Source organism: Chaetodon trifascialis, chromosome 2 (genome assembly GCF_039877785.1).
Source record: "Chaetodon trifascialis isolate fChaTrf1 chromosome 2, fChaTrf1.hap1, whole genome shotgun sequence".
NCBI lineage: Eukaryota > Metazoa > Chordata > Actinopteri > Chaetodontiformes > Chaetodontidae > Chaetodon > Chaetodon trifascialis.
This window is the reverse complement of record NC_092057.1, coordinates 11,801,271-11,825,405: the sequence shown is the minus strand read 5'-3', so window position 1 is coordinate 11,825,405 and position 24,135 is coordinate 11,801,271. Positions and strand designations below refer to the sequence as shown.

Here is a 24,135-nt window from a genome sequence, read left to right as displayed (position 1 = left end):
GCGTTGGTTGTTTCGGGAGTCTGATCTACGCACTGATGTGCCAAGCTAGAATGGTGGGACAGGATTTGCGTATGTGCACCATGACGCGCAACTTAAACACTTCACCATCCCTGAAAGATCTTCTCCCCAGAACCCTGCAGTGGTGTGTCCACACTTCTCAGTCTAAAGAGATACTAAAGAAAACGCGGTTAAGCTGCACAAGTGTCCGTCAGTGCCTGTTGAATGTGGGTGTGAGTGCGCAGCCTCTCCTCCAGCAGCAGCAACAGACAGGGCGCCGTGCGCACTCAGTGACGCGCAAGTGGCACAATTGTAGAAAGAGATTGATTGATACTCGTGGCTGCTGTTTAAACTCCATGAATAACGGATGGGCCAGGCTGTCTGTCTCTCCGCGGTGTGCAATCAGTCAGCGCGCTCTGTGTTCTTTTATCTCCGTGACCCCACAGCAGATAGATGATCATGTGTCAGCAGCATTTCAAAGGAGACACAAACAGGATATTGAAATGTTGCAGGCAGCGTGTGCAGCGACACATTTCTTTCCAGCTTTTAGATGTGGTGTCAAAGGACTTCATACTTCAGTGCCATCTCCTCCTGTTCAGTTTTCTACATGCAGTCAAATTGCATGTGACTCCCGGCGTTAAGGTGGTTCGGCCTGCTGTCTTAATGCTGCTTTGATTCCGACCTTAAATTATCCTCGCGGTGCACATGAGAGCGTAGACACGTGCAGTGCTGTATCACCGTGTTGGTGTGGCTGTGACTCTCCCCTTTTCTGTCACATCAAAATTCACAACTAACAGGCTGATGTCCCCTCTAGACATCCAACTGCTCACATCGGATAAACCTCCTTCATCTGCTTCCATAGCCGTCGGTGGTATGGTAACCTCTATGCGGGTACATTTACATGTCTTCCATGGCTGATCAAATCCAATCTATCAGTAATGCTTCTCAGCAGACAACTGTTTCTCACAAGATGTTAGCAGGAACCCATTCATTTACTTCCTTGAAAGACATTCCCAGCTATGATATAATTTTAGTCTATGGCTCCAGTTCTTAGTTGAGCAGATTTTCCTTATGTTTCAACCTCGAATAGTTGTCTGTCACCAATTTAAATGCAGAATTAGCAGAATATGCAATGCTGCATATAAATTTGAGAGAGAAGTCATCGGATGTTTTCCCTTCACCACACTGGATTACACTGCAGATGAATGCAGGCTTTGGAGTTTCTGCAGGTGTGATAAATCCTTCTGTTGGCACAGAACAGCAAGGCCACCATGTTTTTCCATTTCACTCTTCGTGAAATTCATCTTTGCTTACAAAGAGATACAAAGACATAAAAAGCTGTAAAAGGTAACGAAAAAAAGAGTATTGATACCGAAGCCATCATATTATAGTCTTATTCACACTGTTCACATTGGATGCATCTCACCGTTAAGTAATGAATGTGTGTGTAATCAGGAGGGTTGTGTGGTACAGGAATAAAACCTAAATTACTCCCAATTAAGAACTCACTGAATCATTACTAAGATGTTGCACTCTTTAAAACAAAGGATTGCACGTGTTATGCCCAGCCTCTGTGCAGTGCATCAAATGATTTTTTGTTCTGCTTTGCAATCCTGCAGGTTAATGCTGATTGAAATTCATATCAGCCACTGAGATTGTATTCCCTGAAGAAATGTAAATACTGCCAAAAGTATCATGACAGAGACTTGCTTTAATAATAAAGCAGCGTGTGGAGGAAGAAAATGGAGCATACATATTCAGAAATTTAGTTCATGTGAATTGATTGGTATTCATTGGAATATGATATTAGGTAAAGGTCAGTGTTAAGAAACTGATTCAGCTTCGGTTTGACGTGAACTGTAAGAAAACCAGGATTTAAAGACCTCAGTGTTTGCAATGCTAAAACTATGTTTTCCACAGAGAGAGTTAGTGCATTACATGAAAAGAGAAGAAAACTCAATTCCAGAAAAAAATCAGCATGTAGCAGTTTACACTGAGGAGACATTGACCTCATCTGTATGAGTCTTTGATCACTATTAAAAACCCTGAGGGGCTCTGGAGTTGTCTACTGTGCAATCTGAGTGACCTTTAAAGAGCACTGGAAGTCTTTCCATTATGTTGTAATTGAAAGGATGCATGCAGGCATGTGTGATACATGCAGGGATGAACCAGCGGGATGATCGGTGTACCTTAATGCTAAATCAGGTTTGCAGAGTCACTGTTTGTAGCAAAGAGGAATACATTGAGCTGTATGCAAACAAATCCCTGACATTTCTTTTAAAAGTCTGGTTTGGGCCACAATGTAATGGTCTCTCAGGTTCTGTGTTATTTTTGTAGGTCTCGAACTTTTTCCGTTCTCAGGCTTTTTAATTCAGTGGATCTGCAGACCCACATTGTAGCTCAATGTGCTATATGATAGAAGCAGTGATATGCTGCCGCAGTGAACATATTTCAATATTTAAAGATGGTGTGTTCACCTCTCTGAGGAATACTGTGAAGATATATTCTATGTAGTTTTATAAATACTGTGCAACTGCAGGGGATGAAAAATACCTTTGTGCTTGCTCGAGATTGACAGACTCTTGTTTACAACCTGACAAGGTGAGACCTTTTCAGTTCCTAATAGCTATCAGAAAGGTTTACATTAAAATTGTTTTCCTTTGTCTCTGGGATGAGGATGCTCTGAAACGGACATGTGATACTCACCCAATGATGATGAAAACCTCACTCATTAATACAAGTATTTTAATGCTTAGAACAAAGGAAGAAATCAAAACCTGTTGAGCATTTTTAGCCTTTCTGGAGACTGTAGAGATGGACTGGAAACATGGGAGGAGAGACAGGATGACACACAACAAAGGTCTCCTGCCAGAACTGAACCAGGGACATGTGCATGCAAATACAAGGCTGAAGGGATGTTCCTGAAATTAGTGCTTTGAAAGGGAGAAAAGATGATTAATCATCTGTCAAAAAAAATCCAAAAGGGACCGAGACAAAAATTCATTTGCATCAGATGCATATTTTCACAGAGTCCAGTCTTGACCCGCGTCTGTTTGGACAGGCTGCCTAATGAGGTGCTGTGGGCTCACTGTCCAAGGCTTTGTTATGTGCATGTTGTATACCAGAGACTTTGTCATTTGGTAATTACATTTTTGTGCTGCTTCTCATGGTATATTCCTTGTGAAAAAACCTGCAGCGTCGTCTTCAGCCATTTTCACAGCTGCCTCTGTGGTGTGTCGAATTCCGGTCTACTAGCTTTGATCAATTAAAAATATAACCACATGTTTGACATATATCAAATGGGTTTTTCGTTCTGCTTTGCGGTCCTGCATCTTACTGCTGATTGAAATTCATATGAGACACTGACAATTTTGAAGTTGTTTCCCTGAGGATATGTAAATACTGCCAAAAGTATCATGATAGTGACTAAGTTTAATGAAAAAGCAATGTGTGTGGTATGAAAATAGAGCATACATATTTGTTCATTAAGTTCATGGATGTTCACATGAATACTGATGTTGGGTAGAGGTCAATGATAATATTTACAATCACAAAATATTTAAGTTTTTGCCATTTTTCTGAAGAAGACAATATACGCAATAAGCTGTTTACATGGCCAAAGAAAATTAATATTCCACTGATATCCCCATTTACATGCAAGCCTGCATACTCCAATGTAATGATGAATTTCCTGTTTCCTTATGCTGCTTCTGTAACAGGTGAGGTTAGGACCAGTAGCAGCACTACTTGAACACGGAAGTCTCTTAGAGTCTTAGACGAGGCAGGTTTGATGCTCAAACAACTGCTTCAGGAAATGTTTGGCAAGCCAAACAATTGACAGTTCCACTGAGTAACAGATCCAGGAAGGGCAAGGCAACAAACAGAGTAATGTACAGAAGGCAAAGGTAATTGCCAAGGGGCAGGAGCGCCAATGAGGTCAGAGGCAGACTGGGTCGATACTGAAAAGGCAGTCTGATAGTGAGTGCTGAAGAGTCTTGCATGAGGGCACTATCTGGCAACGTGTGAGAGTGGAGAGCAGCTTAAGTACTGCACTGATTGGTGATGAGTCTCAGGTGTGTGCTCAGGTGGGCGTGGCTGAGTAGTGAAAGGGTGGTTGAACAGGTGAGCAGATGAAAGAGACAATGGCAGCAGGTTAGGAGCTGGCAGACTTGGAATAAGGCCGATAAATCTAAATGGACTATGTTGTCTAAATGACCCGTATCAAACTGAAAGGTTGTCATAATTCAGAAAAACAGTGGAAAATTAGCGTGCATGTAAACGTGATTCAGCTTCAGTTTGGAGTCTATTCTGGCATTTTTCCTTGTGCGAACTGTAAGAAAAGACCTCAGTGTTAAACTATATTTTGCAGTGCATTTATTGAAAAGGAGGGAAAACTACAGAAAAAAGTAGCAACTACAGTATGTAGTTTACAGTGAGGTAAGCACCGACAATGACCAAGACAAAAGATCAAAGGTTGAAGAAATGCCTCAACCTCTGATGGGGCATATTCTCACAGTCCAGTCTTGTCCCCCCTCTGTGCTGACTGGCGGCTTAATGAGATGCTGTGGGCGCATTGTCGGTCCGTTGCTTTGTTATGTGCATGCTGCATAGCAGAGACTTGACTGTCGTAGGTAATTACATTTTCTGGTATGAAATGTCACTTTCCCACATCTCTCATGGCATATTTCTTAAAAGAAGAAACATCAGCAGTTCTGTGGCTTCAGCCGCGCTCGGTCATCGGCTCCTTTCACAGCTGCTTCCGTGGTGTGTCAGAACTCGTGTCAGGGCTCAGGGCTATTTGCTTTGATCATTTCAAAATGTAACCAGGGACAGCAATTTATTTTTTGCTAATTGCTCCACAATTATGTTTTCATTTGTCCTTACCTCACACATTAACAGCTGAACATTATGCTCCTGAGATACAATAATGTGAAAGCTTTACTTTGTAGCTTATTGTACTTTAGTTTTTGAGGGCAGAGCAACTGTGAGTATTGACCACCAACACACAGTCACACGCTAATCAATTAGAGGTCATCAGAGGCCATGTTTGTGCTACTAAAAGACTTTGACACAAATTCAGAGAATCAGGACTGCTTTGGAAATGTAACTTTGATTAAAATGAGCAGTGTTAAGATGTTCTACATGCAGATGGACCAACCCTTTGCTCCTCTAAAGATACACCTCCTGCATTCGCAAGCAGGACCAAACTGGAGACTGACTGTCAAGCCTCAAGGAAACTTATTGCACTGCAATCATCTCTGAATATCAACCGCTGCTCTCAAGAATAATAAATACCTACTCCTGACAATGATTCTAATTATAATGACAAGCTTGGATGCATAAATGACAGCATATTAGCAGCATATGGAGGAAGTTGTTCCGCTTTCTTCTGTTAATGCAGGGTCTCTATAAGTATGTACTGCATACTGTACTTTCACTCTGACACCAATCAGTGGGCATCACTCTACACATACAAGGGTAGTGTTTTATGGCCAATGAGAACTGGGGGAGAGGGCTTGGCAGAGTATTGGCAGTTTTTGTCAATACCATTAAATGAACAACAGGAGAGATGCTTTCATGACCTGGTTGGACCGGGAGGACAATATGTTCATAAGCATCTAAAAACGCTCTGAGATAGACAGCAGTGGAAGAAGAGTTCAGATAGATCCTTTACTCTTTACTACTTTACCGCATTTTATTGTTGCAGCTGTTTGAGCTGCAGATTTTTCAATCCTTTTCTATACTGTTCTGTCATTTAATCTTTAAAATTGTGTAAATGTTTTCAGAATGCTGGTATTTTAACGCTCTGTATGCTTAACACTGACTGTTACATTTTAATGTTGTATTTTAATGAAAATGTAACACATCACCGTACAGTGCATCACTCCACCAATGTAAATTTGTAACACTAGATGCAATGTACAATGTTTTGAACTGTAGTTCACATATAAAACAAGGATTAGAAATATTAAATATATGGCATTACCATTAAAATAAGTATGCCTATGATCCAGATAAAACTTAAAATTGTAACTTACAAAGTAAATCTTAACAAAACTGTTTCACAGTATGTTTTGTTCGGGTTCGAAAACTAAAACGTGATGAAGGTAAGCTGAAGAACATGGCGGCACCAGAGGGAAAAGGCATCAACTGTGAAATTCAGCATCCCTGGTTTATGTTCAGCTGTGGATGTCAGTTGCATCTAATTCCCCCTCTTTTTCTCCCTGCCCCCAAAAAACACTTGCTTGTCCAATTGTCCAATATGGACACAATGACACGGGCAATACTGTAATCTCAACAATAACTACAGACTTGAATCTTTTCAGGCTGAACTAAAACAGGATGACATCTTATTCCTCTGTGACGCAGAGCTCCATTGTTGTCCAAAACCCATTAAAATGACATACACAAGGCACGCCGTGTGTGATGTGTCCTTATTATAATGAGGACGTATACTGTAGTTTATTTTGAGTAAACCTCTTATACACCAGCCTGCCACTGGAAGATACGAAGACCGAGTATGTATTCAACCTGAAAACTGGACCGTCCATTTGTGTAACATTTTCTTAAAACTACAGCTCCCAGCTGATTTAGAAAATGATTTAATTCCCCATGATTCCTGTCCAGCTCTACCTTCTTCTTAATTATTTGAGAAAATGTACTCACACTTTTACTGCAGGTTGGTGTTCCCAGACAGCTGAAATAATTCCCTACTTCCAGTGAGTTCACCAGTGGTTAGGTATTTTGATCATTCACATGATGAATTTGATAAACAGTCAAATCACTGTGAACACGGTGGATACATTCAGTAAACAGTGAACCATAAGTAAACAGCTTTACTGCTCAGCTGCAAGGTCGTTAACCATAGCTAATGTCAAAAATGACCATTTACTCTTCTTTTGATTATTAGTTGTGCTAATACTGTTCAACACAGTGAAGACCCTCCGGCTTTGAATCCCACAGAAATATCTCCTCTGGGAAATCAGCCTAATAGGCAGTAATTTCCCGAGGATAAATAACACGTGCTCCATCACTTCCCCGTGCTCAGCCTGCCAAGACATTTCCATTGACTATCGCAATTGAGTTCATGACAACACGGAGATTGTGACATTAATATTTATACAAGGTAGAGTGTGCTACAGTCACAGGTAAAAGCAAAGGATATGAAGGATCGGACCTGCTGATGGGAGAAGAGGAAACCGGCTGCACGTAGATAAACAACATCTACAATTGTAATGTACATAATTACATACTGCACACATTCATGAAACGAAGGAACACGATAGTAATGATAAAAGAAGCACTGATACTGATGATTTGATTAATAAAAGGATTTATTGTCACATATTGGTAAATTGATCACTTGGAGATGATCCGTGTTGATCAGAGAGGGACCGAGTAGGCAGGTGAGGTGGGTCAGCAGGTGTATGAGGAGACTAATCCGACGTTTACACGTAGCAGGCCCCTCCGTTTTCAAAAATAACATCGTGCACACAACATTGTCGTTTACATGAACCCGGATAAATACGCCGTCGAGCGCATCATCCATCCATTTTCTATACCGCCTATCCCTTTCGGGGTTGCGGGGGCTGGAGCCTATCCCAGCTTCAACGGGTGAGAGGCGGGGTACATCGCCAGCCGATTGCAGGGCAACATGCAAAGACAAACAACCATTCACACTCACACCTAGGGGCAATTTAGAGTCACCAGTCAACCTAATGAGCATGTTTTTGGTCTGTGGGAGGAAGCCGGAGTACCCGGAGAGAACCCACGCATGCATGGGAAGAACATGCAAACTTCACACTGACTCTAAATTGCCCCTAGGTGTGAGTGTAAGTGTGAATGGTTGTGTGTATGTGCCCTGCAATCGGCTGGCGACCGGTCCAGGGTGTACCCCGCCTCTCGCCCGTTGACAGCCAAAATAGGCTCCGGCCCCCCCGCGACCCCGAAAGGGATAAGCGGCATAGAAAATGGATGGATGGATGGATGTTGTGACGTTTCATAACCCAGTTTACACGCCAACAAATAACCGGCGTTTTCAGAAATCTCCACTTTTGCCTGAGTTTAAAAAAAAACAAAAAACCTCTGTTTGCGTGTAAACGAGAGGCCAAACTGCATGGAAACATACAGTAGGCGTTTTCCCTAAGTGTAAACGGGGTCTAAATAACTTGGAAAAACAGACAAGGCAAAATCTAGAGCACAGAGCAAAGCACAAGGACAGCTGTGTGACTGAGACGTGTTACCAGGCTAGTGAGGAGATCCAGGTTTATCCTGTGGCTGGTGATTATGGATTGGCTTCAGCTGCGGTGGCTGATTGGCACTGGGAGCAGGTGTAGGTGAGATGTGATCACAGAGGAGCCGCCCAGACCAGATGCACACACACACATACACATACACAAGTGAATGGATCCATAAAATGTTCAGCGTACATTTGTTTAAGCCAAAATATCCCCCCAAACAATACAATATCTGTATGTCGTCAACACAGCATTGTCATACTTTTCATGGTCGTGTTCAAGCGCTTAGTTAAGGCTGGAAAAACCTCCTGGTCAGTTTCATAAGGAAAGTGTCTGCAGTGACATCAGACACAGCATGTTTATTGAAACCAAACCGCAGTTTATCTCTAACCTTAACCACAGTCTCCAGACACCAGACTCAGGAAGCAAACGTCCGTCTCTGGAGTCAAAGTGCTGCACTTTGTACATCCGCCATCCATTACCACACACTCGCTGAAACAACTGGTCAATCAGTTGATTGATTGAGTGTAAAAAATGTATTACCAGCCATCATGATAATCAGTTTGGTGCATTGGTCATTTATTAAGGAATATTGCTAAATATTATCTGGTTCCAGCTTCTCCAGATTTGCTGCAGTTATTTTGGGGTTTTGGATGACACTACATTTAAAGATGCTTCACTGTTTCTCTTTTATAATGCATAATCAGTGAATCGAAAACAAATCAACATAATTAACGTAATTTTACATAAAACACTTGGACATAAAAAGCAGTTTTCACATGTCTCTTCTATATAATGGAAAGACAACACACACCACACATCCAAACACATTGTTCAGTGTCACATAGGGGTGATTTAACAGATGACGCATGCAGCTCCTTCAAGAAAATCCTCAGCATCAATCTGTTTCATTCAGCCATGCCAGTTGTCACGAGCCGTTGGTTGCTTTTCTTCTTGGTTTGGCTTTATCAAAGACTTGATTAATGCATTAGAGCTTGTGAATGTGCTGGTGCCACCTGGTCATCAGCGCTGAGAGACAAACAGAAGATGATCAATAGCCACATGCTCGGCTGCTCTCACACTGCTATTTAGAGGAGAGAGTAAGCGTGTGGCATTTCTTTTCTTCCCTCAGGCATCTGGCTTTGAGCGTAAACTGCTCAATGCTATTCACAGGTGAAGTGTGGCGGCGATGGTTGTGCCTGAAGTACTGACGAGGGAGGAAGATTTGTGAGCTGCTGATGTGAAGGCTTTTTGTTTAACAGCTTTTCTGAGCAAAATAAAACGCACTCAGTGCTGTAGAACAATGGGCCATACGCGCACACACACTGACACACACGCACAAAGCTCACATGCATACCTTTGAATGGTACACACCAACGTATCCAGTCATTTCTGTCTCTCCGTTGAATAAAAGCCTCTGCCTTCGAGCAACACTTTCCATTTCAGGAAGTCAGACGTTCACTGTACTGCAGCTCAAAACCAGAAACCAGACAGCCATGTGATTTCCCAACTGATGTTTCTTTGTTTCATAATGAGCTAATGTTGAACATTAGCTCACTTCTACATTCAATTAAGGGAAAAAGAAAGTCACTCAAGCCACAGTAATAAAATCTTTTTTTTTTTTTCACTGCAGCTGTCACGTAGTTTGGCGTGAACGCAGACTGAAGCATAGAACTGAGCTCAGTGACAATAAGGAACTGTTCACCTTTTCCGACCAGTTCTAAGTGGTCGAAGGGACGCATATTGTAATACTGTCAAGTAAATTTTCCTTCTTTCAACCCCTCAAAATAGCAGCTACATTATAAAGTGAAAAGGTGACATGCAGGCGATAACATTGCTGACATGAGGTGATTGTTCAGTCCACAATGCTCACTCACATGGCTTCCACATATGAGGTGTGATGACCGCAGTATTTTATAGCCGTCTCTGCTTCCCAGAAGGTGTGACAGCACGAAAATGCAACACGTATGCAGCCGGTGAGCAGCACAGCATATGGTCCTCTGTGGAGAAGAAAGCGCCTGCCCAGTCTGATATTGATGGGTTTATTGTGCAGTTAGCTGAAAGCCTGGTGCGTCTCATATAGACGCTGAGGGGTTTGACAGTAATGAAGATACACATACATGGAACAGCCTTCCCAGGGATTTTACACGCTGTTAAAGCCTGATCATGGTCAAATCTAAGCTTAAAACCAAGATATTCACTGCTGCCTGAACTGAACTTTTTTTTTTTAGTCTCACTTTTAAGTTATGCAGTTTGTAACCATTAAATCACCAGACAAATGTGATAACCTTTTGTGCAGAGCGTTTCAGTCCCGGAGCTTCACAAGCAGAGTGACTTCTCACACATCCTGCAGAGCTACAGTATGTCACGGATTACCTGTAAATCCTTGCTATTTACTAACCTCGTGTGTTCAGCAGTGTACACTGCAGGGTACCGAATAGTAGAGGGTTTTCCAGTATGCGACTGTGCATTGATGAAAAACACAACCAGGACTGAACTGAAGCCAATATTTTATTTGAATTGAATGTTAATGTTGTCATTGGCAACTGTCCATTGAATTACTGGTTGAATTAGTCTTTAATTTTATAATATATGTCTACAGTGGCAAATCCTTTTGAAGACTTGTTCCCGTCAGAATTTCAGCCAGTTTCTAGTGTTTCTTATTTAATTTATTTATTTATTTTGCAGTTTTTAATGATCTGTAAGTCATGTAAGATGCAAGTGTGTTACAGAAACGAATTATTTCTTCTCTTCCTTTGTGGTCTCCTCATCTTTTCTCTCCTCTTCTTATGCCTCTTCACCCTTTTCCTCTTCATCTTTTGTCTCCTCGCCTTTTTCCTCTTCTTCTTTTTTCTCCCCATCTCCTTCCCCCTCTTCCTTTTTCTCATCTTCACCCTCTTTCTCCTCCTTTTTCACCCCTCCTTCCTCCTCATCCTCATCTTCTACCTCCTCTCCTGTTTGGATCTCCAGAGCTGCAATGCGACATCTCAGCGCCTTGTCAGTGTTCTTGTAATTTCCCAGAATCTTCTTCAGCTTGCTCTGCATTAGCTCCATCGTGTTGTACAGTTTGTTGACCTTCTCCTCCAGCTCTTTGGCCTCAGGCATGATGTTAGCTGGGTCCAAGTCTATCAGGCCATCTTTCATCAGGATCTGCCGGCCTTTCTCCTCCAGCATGCCTTTGGCATCTGGATACTCTAGCAGTGACTCCATCAGGTCATCCTTGGACAGGCAGAAGAGGTCTGAGTAGCCAATGCTGCGGATGTTGGCTGTTCGCCGGTTGCCTGCTTTGCTGCCTTTGATATTAAGGATACTGATCTCACCAAAATAGCTGCCACTTCCCAGCACAACAAACTGTGTGACCCCATCATCAGCAACAACTGCAAGCTTTCCATCTTTGATGATGTACATCTCTCTGCCAATGTCGCCCTTTTTGCAGATATAGTCTCCGGGGCTGAACACCTGCGGCCGCAGCTTGAGCACCAGCTCGATCAGCAGGCCTGCCTCACAGTCTGCAAAAATACGAACTTTCTTCAGTGTTTCCATGTGGACCTGGATGGCGATCTCAGCCTTTAACTTGTCTGGAAGATACCTCAGCACCTCTCTTTCGTCCTGTGCCTTGCCGTTATTCCACAGATAGTCAAACCACTTGATGACTCGCAGCTCCAGATCCTTGCTGACCTTTCGCACCTATCAATAAAAGGAAGAACATTTAAAATGTAAACAAAGAATAGATGATTGTGCTCATTCTAGTTCCAGCTTTTTAGATAAAGAGATCCATCTACCTGCATGTACTGCTTGATGTTATCAATCCGAGCCTGAAACTGAGCTTGGGCAGCATTCATGTTGGAGATCATGGTGGCAATGTTTCCTACAATGGTGGCAAAGACCAAGACCCCAACTAAAAAGTCAACCACGTGGAAGAGAAATTCAGAGTCCAGGGCTGGTGGTGGAGTTTCTCCAATGGTAGTCAGGGTCAGTGTGGACCAGTAGAGGCTGAACGAATACTTTCTCATGGGCTGCCCAAACGCTGGCTCCTCGGGATCATCCAGAGCAGGGTAAACCCAGTCGTCAGCACCGAAACCAATGGATTTGGAGAAAGAGAAGTAGAAGCAAGCATTCCAGTGGATGATAATGAGGATATACATGATCAAGTTTGCGATGCGGAAGATGTTGGGGTAGTTGGTTTTAGTCTCTGTCTTTGTGAAGAACTCCATCATGCGGCCAATTCTCAGCAGCTTGTTGAGGCGGATCTCTGGGTAGTCAAGGCCGAAGTATAAATATAAGATGTCAGTGGGCAGCATGGAGATAAAATCGAGACGAAATTGGAAGCTGCTGATGTAGCGGTCCCTTAGCAGCTTCTCATCTTTCACTATCAGGCCTTGCTCAAGGTAACCTGCATTCAAAGAGGGAGAAAGTTTGTAGACAGAATATGTACAAGGTTTTTTTTGTTCATGAGTGGGAGCAAACATCCCAGAGCAGGGAAGGAATAAAATGCCTATCAAAATGCTTCCCTGTTATTGCTATAACAACTCCACGATGACACTCAGATCAACGCCATTCAAATTATTCCACAATGATGAACGGCTGGCTGCATCAGTGATGACTGAGTGTCAGTACTAATGTAATTTAGTGTTTTAAACATATTCATAATTTAGATTGATTTGCAAAGAATTGTTCTCATATTGTCTTTATTTTCTGTTGATCAGTGTCTCAGAAAATTCTCTCTGCATCCATCATGATTCACATTTGTAAAACAGTGAAACGTGACTTTTTTGACAGGTGAATGTCTTTATCTGCACTGTAAAAATATGTGTTTAGAAAGGATAGTTTCACATTATTTCATGTCTCACAACACTCACATGTGTAGTACACTACTGCTACTACTACATGTGTAGTTGGTTGCTGTCATCATTCTTCCTGTTCATGGTGATTTCAGTGGATTCAGTGATTGGGGACAGGATCCACTGCTGTTGTTACTTTATGTGCAAAAATGCATTTGTGAGTTCAGCTGAAGCTAATATATTAGGGTTCAGCAGTCTGAATTAGTCAAATAAAGTGGATATCTTCCAGAGTTTCTCATGCACATTTTCCTCTTTGTGTTTCCCCAGACAATCTTTCCTCAAAGAAGGAAAATAACACAAAAAGGGAATTTTGAGCTCAACACTTTCCACTTACTGTAATTTTGTCTAACTCAGACTTCTGAATGCTTGTGTTGGCTTCAGTCCTTGTTCTTCAACCCTGTGGATTTTATTCCCAGTTGCTTACTTTGAAATCACCTTAGGGATCTTTTTACATGAGTAGTATGAACAGGAGGAACAACAACAGCAGCTGCTGTTTCATCATTCAATTTCTTCAGTCTCCATGTGAGTACGTGAGTGCTGTTTTAAGACAGACTGGGGGGAAATGTGCTCTTGTTCTTTAGCAAATCTCTGCAGACTTGGAAGGCTTGGGTCAGTTTTTCACCTGTTCTGGTCCTGAAAAGCATATCAGCCAGGTAGATTATGTCTGAGGTGTAGTCCAGAATAACCCAGTAAATGAAGAAGTTGTGCTGCAGCTCCTCAAAGCAAGCCCTGTTAGCAGGAGAAGAAGACCACTGGCAGTTAGTGTGTTTCATAAACGAAAAATGTTGAACACCTTCACCGCTATGTCCTTTTCATTACTGCACTGTTTTCATATTAAACGAAAGAAGGTGCCACCAGCTTTTGAAAGGACAGGGCTATTTCTCTGCACAAAACCAGACTGCTGCTAAAATTGCAGCGATTTGTAGCAGCTTCACATGGTACAAGACATGAGTGGCACTTAATAGAGCTGGATGAAATCATATGAACATTTGATTTGCAGGGAAAGCGTTTCATCAAAAAAGAATCACTGATTTATAGACGTCACCTGGCTATGATCATGGTCCAGTTGTACATGACTGGTAGAGTGATGATGAACAGCCAGTTGTAATACAAGCTCCCAGCAGGATTAATGACAAATAATTCTTTGGGCCTGTGAAAATAGAGAAAGAAAGTGTCAGTGAAATATCTGAAAGTGTGTTTGAAAAGGAAATTGCTCTGAATGATGCACTTACTTGTCTTTTGCCTTTTCCTTTGCCTCCTTTTCCTTTGCTTCCTTTTCCTTTGCCTCCTTTTCCTTCGCTTCCTTTTCTTTTGCCTCCTTTTCCTTCGCCTCCTTTTCCTTTGCCTCCTTTTCTTCCTTCTCCTTTGCCTCCTTCTCTTCCTTTTCCTTCTTCTTCTTCTCTTTCTTTCTGTAACATGCATCAATATATTGGAGAACACTGAGAACTTAATATTCTTCCAAAGCAGCAGTTACTAAAAGGTCTATTATACAACATAATTACTCTTTTTTCTCCTTCTTCTCCTTTTTCTTTTGTTCCTTTTCTTCCCTGGAAAAGAATTAGTAATAATTAAACACATTTAATAGGACTTGATACATCAAAGAGAAACTGTGTTCTACAAAGGCTTCACTTATCTCTTCATGACTCCACAGTCACACTTACTCTTCATTGTTATTGCTGTTATTCATATTGAGCCAATGATGAGGATTTGGTCGGGGCACACTTCTGGGACAGAAACGAGATACATACAGAGTAAATTAGCTGAAGCCTATCTAGTTATTTCTCAGTGATGTTCTGTAAGGTCTGTGTTTGAATTTGAGCATGTTTCGCTTACAGGTCATCCTCGCTCAGCTCTTCACTGTCCGAGGAAAGTTGTGGTGCAGTGTGAGGTAGCACAGTGAGGTGGGGAGTGGTCATGGCAGCAGATCTGCAGTTTGCCCTGCAAAAATAAATCAGAAGAAAAATCTTCTCTGTGAAAAGGACAAAGTCTTTTTGCAAATGGTGCACAAATCTTGAGTTCCCATCTGCAGTCACTTAGTGGTGATACACAAAACAGAAAATAAAATTAATGCAGTGTTAACTTGTTTATGACTTATCATAGTCTTAAATTCTGCAAAACAGTTAGTGTGACATATCCAGCTGTGTGAAAAGCAAAGGGAGCAGTGTGAAAAGAACCAGATATGATCAAAACTTTAGTGAATGCATTTAAAGCTGAGATTACTGCATCACTACATTTGCAGTTCAAAACATTGGCACAGCTGCATCAAATGAATGAAGAACAACTGTATTACGTGCAATCTGGTGCACAAACAGCTGATGTGACAGATTCCAAATTGTATTGATAATACATAATGCATTCAGTTTCATATAACTTACCTTTTCCACTTGTTACTTTAATGTGATGTCCATTTTCCTTTGATCCCTCTGCGGTTTTTTTAAGATCTGGAAAGTGGCCACTCGCAGCAGCAGCAGCAGATTGAATCAGTCATTAGATGATAATTAAAATAATATCAAATTGTAGTTAGACCAGCGTCTGCGATAAGCATTGGGTCAAACTAACTGTGTCACAGAGTCTCAGTGACCCTGATAAGGATTTGTGGATTAGAGTTGGCTGAGAAGAGGAGAGGCAAAGTCGCTCATCCTCGTTATTTGTCCACTCGAGTGGGAGATGCGATACGTTAAAGTGAAGTTTGGACAACCTTCAGTTAACCTGTTAGTGAGGATCCAGAACACTAAAAACCACTTTGTGTTGACACCTATTTTTTATCTGCGACAGACTGTAATTTTCCTGACCATTTGCGGAACAGCGGAGGATTTAGTCTGCTTGCACACACACACAAACACACACACACATTACATGGGGACATGACATAGAGTTACATTCATTTTCTGGAGACTTAATCAAACCATAACTAAAACACTCATCTTTACCCAAGTCTTCACCCAGAAATCTAATGAATACATTTGCATTATGTCCCCATAAGAAAGACAGTCCCCACAATGTGAGTAACACACAAAACACACACACACACACACACACACACACACACACACACACACACACGCGCGCGCACACACACATCCTGGCATCTCCTGCCCAGTCAGCACTCTCAGTCATATCCGGCTTTGATCCTATTATGTGGTGCCGGGGTTTTACAGATTTCAGATCAGTCGGATCAGGCTCCTTTTATGTAAATAAGAATCAGGAGAGTGAAATTAAATCTGAACCTCTATCAGTTGAGTGCTGCGTCCTAACAGCAGGGGACCTCCTGCCCTGTGTGCTTTAGACATCCTGTGGTTCAGTGGCACTCCCTGTTGGCCGATGGGATGTTTGCACTTTTATGACAGCATGACACGGCTTTTACATGAACTGAGGACTGTATCCGCAGTGCAGAAACGTTTACTTTATATTGAGTTATTTTGGAAGAAATCCAAATTACTATGGCATTATGTAGTTTAGTGGTGTGTGTTTGTGGTGATGGGAGCAGAATTTTACATGGCCTGAAAGGAAAGACAAAATAATGCACTTGTCACCACTCTGCTGTATGTCTTAGATACCACGTCCATTTTTCTCACAGCAGTTTTGACACAAAGGAAAAGTGATGATCAAATTAATGATGGCTGAATTCTATTTAGCTGCTTCTCTTTCAGCGTCCTGGCATTGTACATGCTGTCGCTGGCTGTCATGGTTTATTGAGTTCTTTTCCTATTATGACACTTCAGAAGGTATGCTGTAAAAAAGGCCTATAGAGGACAGAAGATTTAGACTATTTTTCTCTTGTACGTACAATAACATACACTATGGATCTTGTGTGCATCTAATCAATCACAACTGAATTTCTAGTGCAGAATTGCAGTTAAAGCCAGAAAGAAGAACACACAAAGAGCTTTAATTGTTCAATTCTTTACTTGTTTTGCTTTATAAAGAGCTTTGTCATTTTTGTTTTTTTCATATTTTCACATATTTTGTCGGTCTCTATGCGGTTAGCCACAGCTTTTTCATTCTTTTGTGCTGCGACTACATCTCCCATTGCAGTTTCCAGCTATTATTCTGTCTGCTACCAGAGGAGCACAGTAATAAGATGAATAACAACAGTGCATCAGGAGCTGCTCCTGCTCCAGTCATGTCAATTGAATACTGCCGGTGGGGCAACGCCGGCATCAACAGCAGCAGCATCAACCGGAGCTGCATCTACAGGGACGTCAACCACAGCCAGCTCAACGGCTGCTGCAGGGTCTGCTGGTGCGGCTTCAACCACAGCTGGTTCAGCCGCGGCCGCCTCCACCTCCTCGGCCTCCTCTGCCTCATCAGAGTTTAGGGAGGCAGCGGGAGGAGCAGGTGCTGCAGCTTTGGGGGCAGGGTTGTCGTTCTGTGCAAAGCAGATTGAAAGAAAATGACTTGCATGCATTCCAGATATGCGGTTAAATAACAGAAAGGTGCAACACTGAAGAGTAATCTAAGTTTGCATTCGGCGATTAGAGATTTTAAGGAAAGCTTGTGTACAAACTGCAGGTGTAGAGTTTGGAAGACGTGGATATTTAGCAGGCAGTGAGAGTCGAGTGAAAGATGGCGCTAGCTGCATTATGTAACAGCCTCACTCATTCAGTGGACTATAGGAGAATATCTTAAAGTCTGCTGCTTCACTCTGCCTCTGCTGCACTTGCAACTTTATGGAAGTAACAATATTTACTGACCAAAATAGTAACTATTCGGAGGACACCTTTAGAATTATTACATGGAATATGTGAATGCTGTGTGTTTCCCCAAAGCAAAAAAGGAAACAATTCGCCTCACGCCTTAATTATTTCGATGAATTTTATTTTCAACTACCTGACAAAGGGCACATCAGCAAGAAAACAAGCAGGGGTGTAAATAATACAGTTAGTGATTTATTTTAGGCAGAGCTCCTGAAATTCAGTGCAGGAGACACACACCTGTTTCCTTCTATTAATATGCGAGTGCTACTCTGCTGTCTGTATTCTGTTTTTACAACGTCCACAGGCATCCATGTTTTCTCAAATCAGTGGAAATCCAATGGGGGTGTTTTTGTTGTTCATGCAGATCGTAATGTAATGTCTGCATTATTGTGTAATGATACACGCATTTATTCAATACATGCATTTAAGAACAAATATCCACCTCCAAACTGTGAAATATATCAAAAAACAGAGACCTACACATAGTTTATTTCTGTTTGGTGTGAAGATGTCTGCTCACCTCTGTCTCCTCCTCTGATGCATCTCCAACAGCAATGGGAGCTGGAGGGGGGGCATCAGCTGGCTGGGCTGGTGCAGCATCCACCTGCATAAATAAAGCACTTTTGACTCAAACAGCATATTGAATTGTGACAGGTTCGATGTGGCAAGGCGGGCATACAAAGAGTGGTGCACAGAGAAGTTAAAACAGTACAAAGTCAAAACTGAAATAAAAGTTAAAACAACACAATTCAAAAACAGAAAAAATGAAAGAGTAAAAGAAAAGAAATAAATAGAGATTTCAAACAATAAGCAATAATAATAATATAATAATAATAAGGCCTTGGCTTTTAAAAAATGGAAAGTTGAATATGTTTGAGAACAATGAGGTTTTTGGTCTGGATTTTAAAGCTTAAATGATTTGGACTTCCAAAGACCATCAAGCATTTGGTTCAAGTTCTGCATAATGAATAAAAGCCACTTCTCCTTGTTTAGACTTTTCTCTGGGCACCATGAGCACCCAAGTGGCTTCACGTGCTTATTTTGCTCACATCATTGATAAATTTAGGGCCAACTCCACATCGAGATTTAGAAATGAGTAACAAGACTATAAAATCATTTGTTGAGTTTTAGGAGCTGTGGTGATGTGGGCTGTCCTTTGGTTTTGTTTCAACTTTTGCATTTGAATTTTGAATAGGCTGCAGGTGCCTGATGGTCTTTTTAGGATGTCCTGTCAGAAGTCCATGGCTGTAATTAATATAAAAGTACGAATCAATCCCTTGCGGTGCTTCATGCATTCTTACCACTGCTGCCCCAGCTGGATCAGCCTAAACAAATGAATAATTCAGAAGTGAGCAACACACAAACACCAGAGTGTAGTTTATCTCAAAAGTTTCCATCTGAATCTAAGACTAAAGTTATGTTACAGTCTATCAAGATATAAACTTACAGGAACATTAGCAGCAGGAAGGAAAGGGTTTCCAACGATTCCCTGAAAGATACAGATTAATGATTAATACCAAACTATGTGAATTGACAAGCAGATGAGTCATATTTCTTTGTTTCTTTTTTGGGGTGAATGGACCATGACCCTGACTACCTGCTGCTGGTACAGCCTGTAGATCTCCATCCACCTCAGGGCCTCATTAGCATGAGCCGCAATCTGCTGAAGAAATACCAGACATATCCAGACACGCTCTGGAATTATGCCAATTACCCTCTTTCTGTCAGACATCTATCATGCTGTACATTTGATGACATGACAGAAACATGGTATGACATGTCATGGCAGAAAGACACAAAAACATCACAGAAAAGCAACAGCCTTACTTTTTCCTCAATGCTTCCACTCTGCGGAGCCTGCAAACCAAACAAGAGAAATGAGGAAGCAAGTTATTAAATTTTTAAGGGATCAGTTGGCAGAAAAAAAAGGTTCATCATGTTTAGGAGAGACTTACAGGAGCAGCAAACGTTGTGACCAGCAGGCACATCATGAACACCAAGAGCTTCATCATGACTGCTCCTTGAGAAAAACATATAAAATTCAGATTTGATCATTTGCTAAATAAAAGACAGTATTTTTGAAATTAAAATGATGAGAAGATGATTATAAAACCGATAACATCAGCAGGACTATGTTTCTAACACAGTGTAAAATTTTCTCCATATGAAGCGTGCGTCTCACCTTTTTTTGTGGTGCAGAGAGGAACTGAAGATGTGTCTCCCCGAGGATGAAAAGTAATCTACTTCATCTCTAACATGAATGCCATTTATATACTTCAGCATCCTGTGACAACCAATCACATCCAGTAAAGAGCTATGTGTTTGAAGAACACTTCAAAACTGTAAAGCAGAGACATGTAGGGTGAAGGCCCCTTTTATAGTTAATTACATGCTGTGCAAGTATGCTTTGCACACATGCCCCGCTCTTTATTGCCGAAACCTTAAACCGAAGAAGGAAAAAAAATGAAATGACATGACCGTGACATCAGGATGTTATAAGACACCACTTAGTTTGACCTGAAGGTATCAGGAGCGAAGTGTTTTTTGATTAAGGAAGTTCAAAACTGCAATAAAGCTACAATTAAAATTAAAATACAGATGATGGTGGCACACACACACACACACACACACACACACACACACACACACCAGCTGAACCAAATCACCAAATCAAACAGCATTTTGTAGGTTTTTTCCTTTACTTACAATGCATCGTTGAAGGTTAAACCAGGGATTTCTAAACTTTTGTGGTTGTGACACGTGTAAACCAAAAGAGACATTTGTCCTCTAAACTTCTCACAAGGTTTCATTCAACTATTTGAGGGCCAAAGAAGTAAAATTATCTATTATTTCAAAGAAAAAGACAAGACTAGAGAAAAGGTCAAAGGATGAATACAGATCTTTATGTTCTTTCTTACCCCATTAATCATTTCACAGCCCTTGTGATTTATCTTCTGAGCCTTTGGAAGTGGAACGTGGACTGCACTACCAGTTACAGTGAATATAAACTGAACCTGAACCAGCTTCAACAGTAAAATACTCCTTACACATTGTTGCTTCAATGTTGCTTCAACTAATACATATTTTTACATTATAGTTGTACCTTTACTGAGGAAAAACTATAAAAAAAACTACTACTATGACTACAACTACCGCTGCAGTTGAGTCATTCTCATGTTTCCAACACGACCATTCAGCATAAGTTTTCCAGACATCTATATAAACACTGACATTTACTCTGTGTATAGTGTACACACTGCCAGTGGGAAGAAGAGTTTTGTTAAGAGTTTTCACTGATCTCTGTGTAGCTGGTGTGGTTGTACTTCACAGCGATTTTGAATATTGTGGGTTTCTTGTGTTTATTTTGAGTGGTTCCAAATCAGATAATGAAGGATTTACTCTGTAATCTGCAAAACTGTATTTCAGACATTCTCCAACATGTTGAGCTAATGAGTTTCACTCCACACGAGATAACAATCTCTTCATTAGAGCTTTTACTGTTGTTATCTTGGCAAACAGCGGCATTGTTCCTCTGTTTGCTAAAGGGTAATGAGGTTTTGAACTGAGTACCAGTTTGTGCTGTGTCTCAGCAAAGAAACCTCAGCAGTGATATCAAACAAATGAATGAATCAGATTTGTTTTGCACTTACTTCAGAATACAATACTCAAATCATTCATATGGGTTGAATGATTAGACTCAAAGGAAGTAAGTTTTATACTTTCTTCTTCTTCTTATAGTGTTGTAAAATGACAAAACTGGGTAAAAAAAAAAAAAAATCTGTTCGCAACTTCCTCAATTCTCAAACAGGTGCTTATAGTTTGGATTCAGAAACCTTGCAAAGCCACACAAAACTATAATCCCGAGGTAAAACATCCAAACCAAAAAAAGTCATGTGGAGGTTAACTTCATGGAAGGAACTTGACCCTATATTGAAGTCTCAGCTCCTGTAAGGCCCAAGGTTAAAGAATAGGATTTACTGGTCTGAGAACAGGATCCACAGGTTAAAGAACAGGATCCACAGGTTAAAGAACAGGATCCACAGGTTAAAGAATGGGATCCACAGGTTAAAGAACAGGATCCACAGGTTAAAGAACAGGATCCACAGGTTAAAGACTGAGGCTCTTCTTGGCCTGCAGAGGAACCTCTGTCCCCCATGGTCTCCTATGTAGCCTGACAGTAAGAAACACCTTTGCCTTTTTGTTACTTGTCTTCAGCCTCACTAACAGTGTGGTTGTAGGGATGATGCTGCTGGTCGGTCACTCCTACAAATTAAAGAACAGGATCCACGGGTTATCACAACATCTGATCCTCTGACCTTGCCTCGAACACCACCATGAGGTTGACATTTGTGTTTTTCAGTAAAATGTCTCCACAAGTGTTGGAATGAAAGTTGTTTCAGACATCCCTGGCCCCTTCATGATGAACTGCAATCGATGTGGTGATCATCTGATCAGGCCAACATTGTAATTTGGCAATTTATGGCATAAAATGCACTTTAACTGTGTATTATCATGTTTAGCATTAATCTTTAATAGTTGAAATATCTGACATATCTGAGTTATGAGTATGCCTGTATCTCAGTAGAATAGTTGTGTTTTATACATACTCATTCAGGATTGCAGAACAGTTCATCATCAAAACCACACATAGCCATAGACCATTTTGCCATCCAGACCTGCACGTGTTGCCTCTGCTTATCATCTCATTGTCTGTCTGTCTGTCTGTCTGTCTGTCTGTCTGTCTGTCTGTCTGTCTGTCTGTCTGTCTGTGTTTATGTATTATATGCTCTTATTGTACGTTTGTTTATTTGTACGTGACTTTATACCTTGACAGAAGTACTGTATAGTGGCATCATACTGTTGTGACAAGTCAAATTAAGGCTATTAAACCTTCTGTCAACATCTCCTCTGCTGTGGGTGACAGAAGTTATGGATTTATGTGTTCTTAAGTTCCAGGAAAGAGAAGCTGTGGGTGAGAGACAGTCATAGCGTGAGAGGTTGGCGCCTGTGTATTTCACGTGTCTCTGAAGAGGTAAATGTTAGAACGTGTTGAGGCAGGATTTTGTCCCGAGGCGAGCGAGAATCAGGAAGATCTTTCACCTTGCCTTTATGGTATTATTTCTCTTAGACAGTTACATTTCAATGTGGGGTTATTTGCTCAAACACTGGCAAATTACATTGACTGTGTGTTGTAATTATTCTGTACTGTAGCCAATATGGTATGTAAGATACATATACTGCACCTGTACTGTATATGTTAGCTTCAGTGATTTCTCTTACATTACAACACAGAGGTGTTTGTAGACTTGACCCTTATGCTGTAAACCCAATAGACAATTTGAGGGGGATGCCACCTCCCTTCTTCGTAAAATAATCAAAATGCATCCCACTTCTTACCTGCCATCATCCCTCTCCATCCCCTCATAGCAGAGAGAGTGTATGGGGGTTGTTTAGTTGAATATCTTAGTCTAGTCTGCCTGACTCCTTTATCTGACTGAGCTTTGTGCAAGTTAGAATCTATGGCCCAGACCATGGCTCTGAACTATTGGTAACGTGACTGTGCTGTGTATTGATAAACCCATGGTGCTGTCCTTGGTGCTAAAGTAATGAATAATTAACTGCACCTTTTTCTCTCAGTCCCTACTGTCAGTTTCATCTTGGATGTATAATGTACTCTAAATTACACATTATAAATACTTGATTCTACACAGGGCGGCACGGTGGAGCAAGCAGGTAGTGCGCGTGCCTCACAGCAAGAAGGTTGCTGGTTCGATTCCTGGACGGGGCCTTTCTGTGTGAAGTTTGCATGTTCTTCCTGTGCATGTGTGGGTTCTCTCCGGGTTCTCCGGCTTCCTCCCACAGACCAAAAACATGCTCATTAAGTTGATTGGTGACTCTAATTTGCCCCTAGGTGTGAGTGTGAGTGTGAATGGTTGTTTGTCTTTGCATGTTGCCCTGCAATCAGCTGGCAACCGGTTCAGGGTGTACCCCGCCTCTTGCCCATTGAAGCTGGGATAGGATCCAGCCCCCCCGCAACCCTGAAAGGGATAGGCGGTATAGAAAATGGATGGATGGATGGATGATTCTACACAAATGTGTGGCCTATATGCTCTATAGAGTAATCTCACACTCACGATCAAATTGACAAGTAGTAATGTGTAGCCGCAGAATCATAGAGCCACACTGCTGCCTGTAGCATTCTAATAATATTCATAAAATATTTCTGTGTCGCTGAAAATAAAACCCCAGGCCAAGACACCTCTGTGACAAAAAAATTTAGGAGAAGTATGACTGCAGATATAGTTTTTACTACAGGGTTAGGGTTTGGTCAATGCCCCTTTAACAAAATCACAGACTGTCTAC

The 24,135-nt window shown here is 41.4% G+C and overlaps 1 protein-coding gene across 2 annotated transcripts; it reads right to left on the bottom strand.

The window, feature by feature from the left end:
* Window positions 1–10,727: 10,727 nt before the first annotated feature.
* cnga1a (cyclic nucleotide gated channel subunit alpha 1a) lies at window positions 10,728–15,665 on the bottom strand. Of its 2 annotated transcripts, XM_070987153.1 has the most exons (9): window positions 15,451–15,665; window positions 14,909–15,013; window positions 14,737–14,799; window positions 14,578–14,622; window positions 14,308–14,484; window positions 14,121–14,225; window positions 13,698–13,804; window positions 12,017–12,627; window positions 10,728–11,921 (listed from the first exon to the last, which is right to left on the bottom strand). In XM_070987153.1, the coding sequence occupies exons 2-9, from the start codon at window positions 14,989–14,991 to the stop codon at window positions 11,022–11,024; spliced, it is 2,091 nt and encodes a 696-aa protein (XP_070843254.1). In that variant the 5' UTR covers window positions 14,992–15,013; window positions 15,451–15,665; the 3' UTR covers window positions 10,728–11,021. The 2 variants fall into 2 exon arrangements, with proteins under 2 accessions (XP_070843254.1, XP_070843262.1); XM_070987161.1 differs by lacking the exon at window positions 15,451–15,665 and having other exon boundaries at window positions 14,121–14,484; window positions 14,737–14,796; window positions 14,909–15,007.
* Window positions 15,666–24,135: the final 8,470 nt, after the last annotated feature.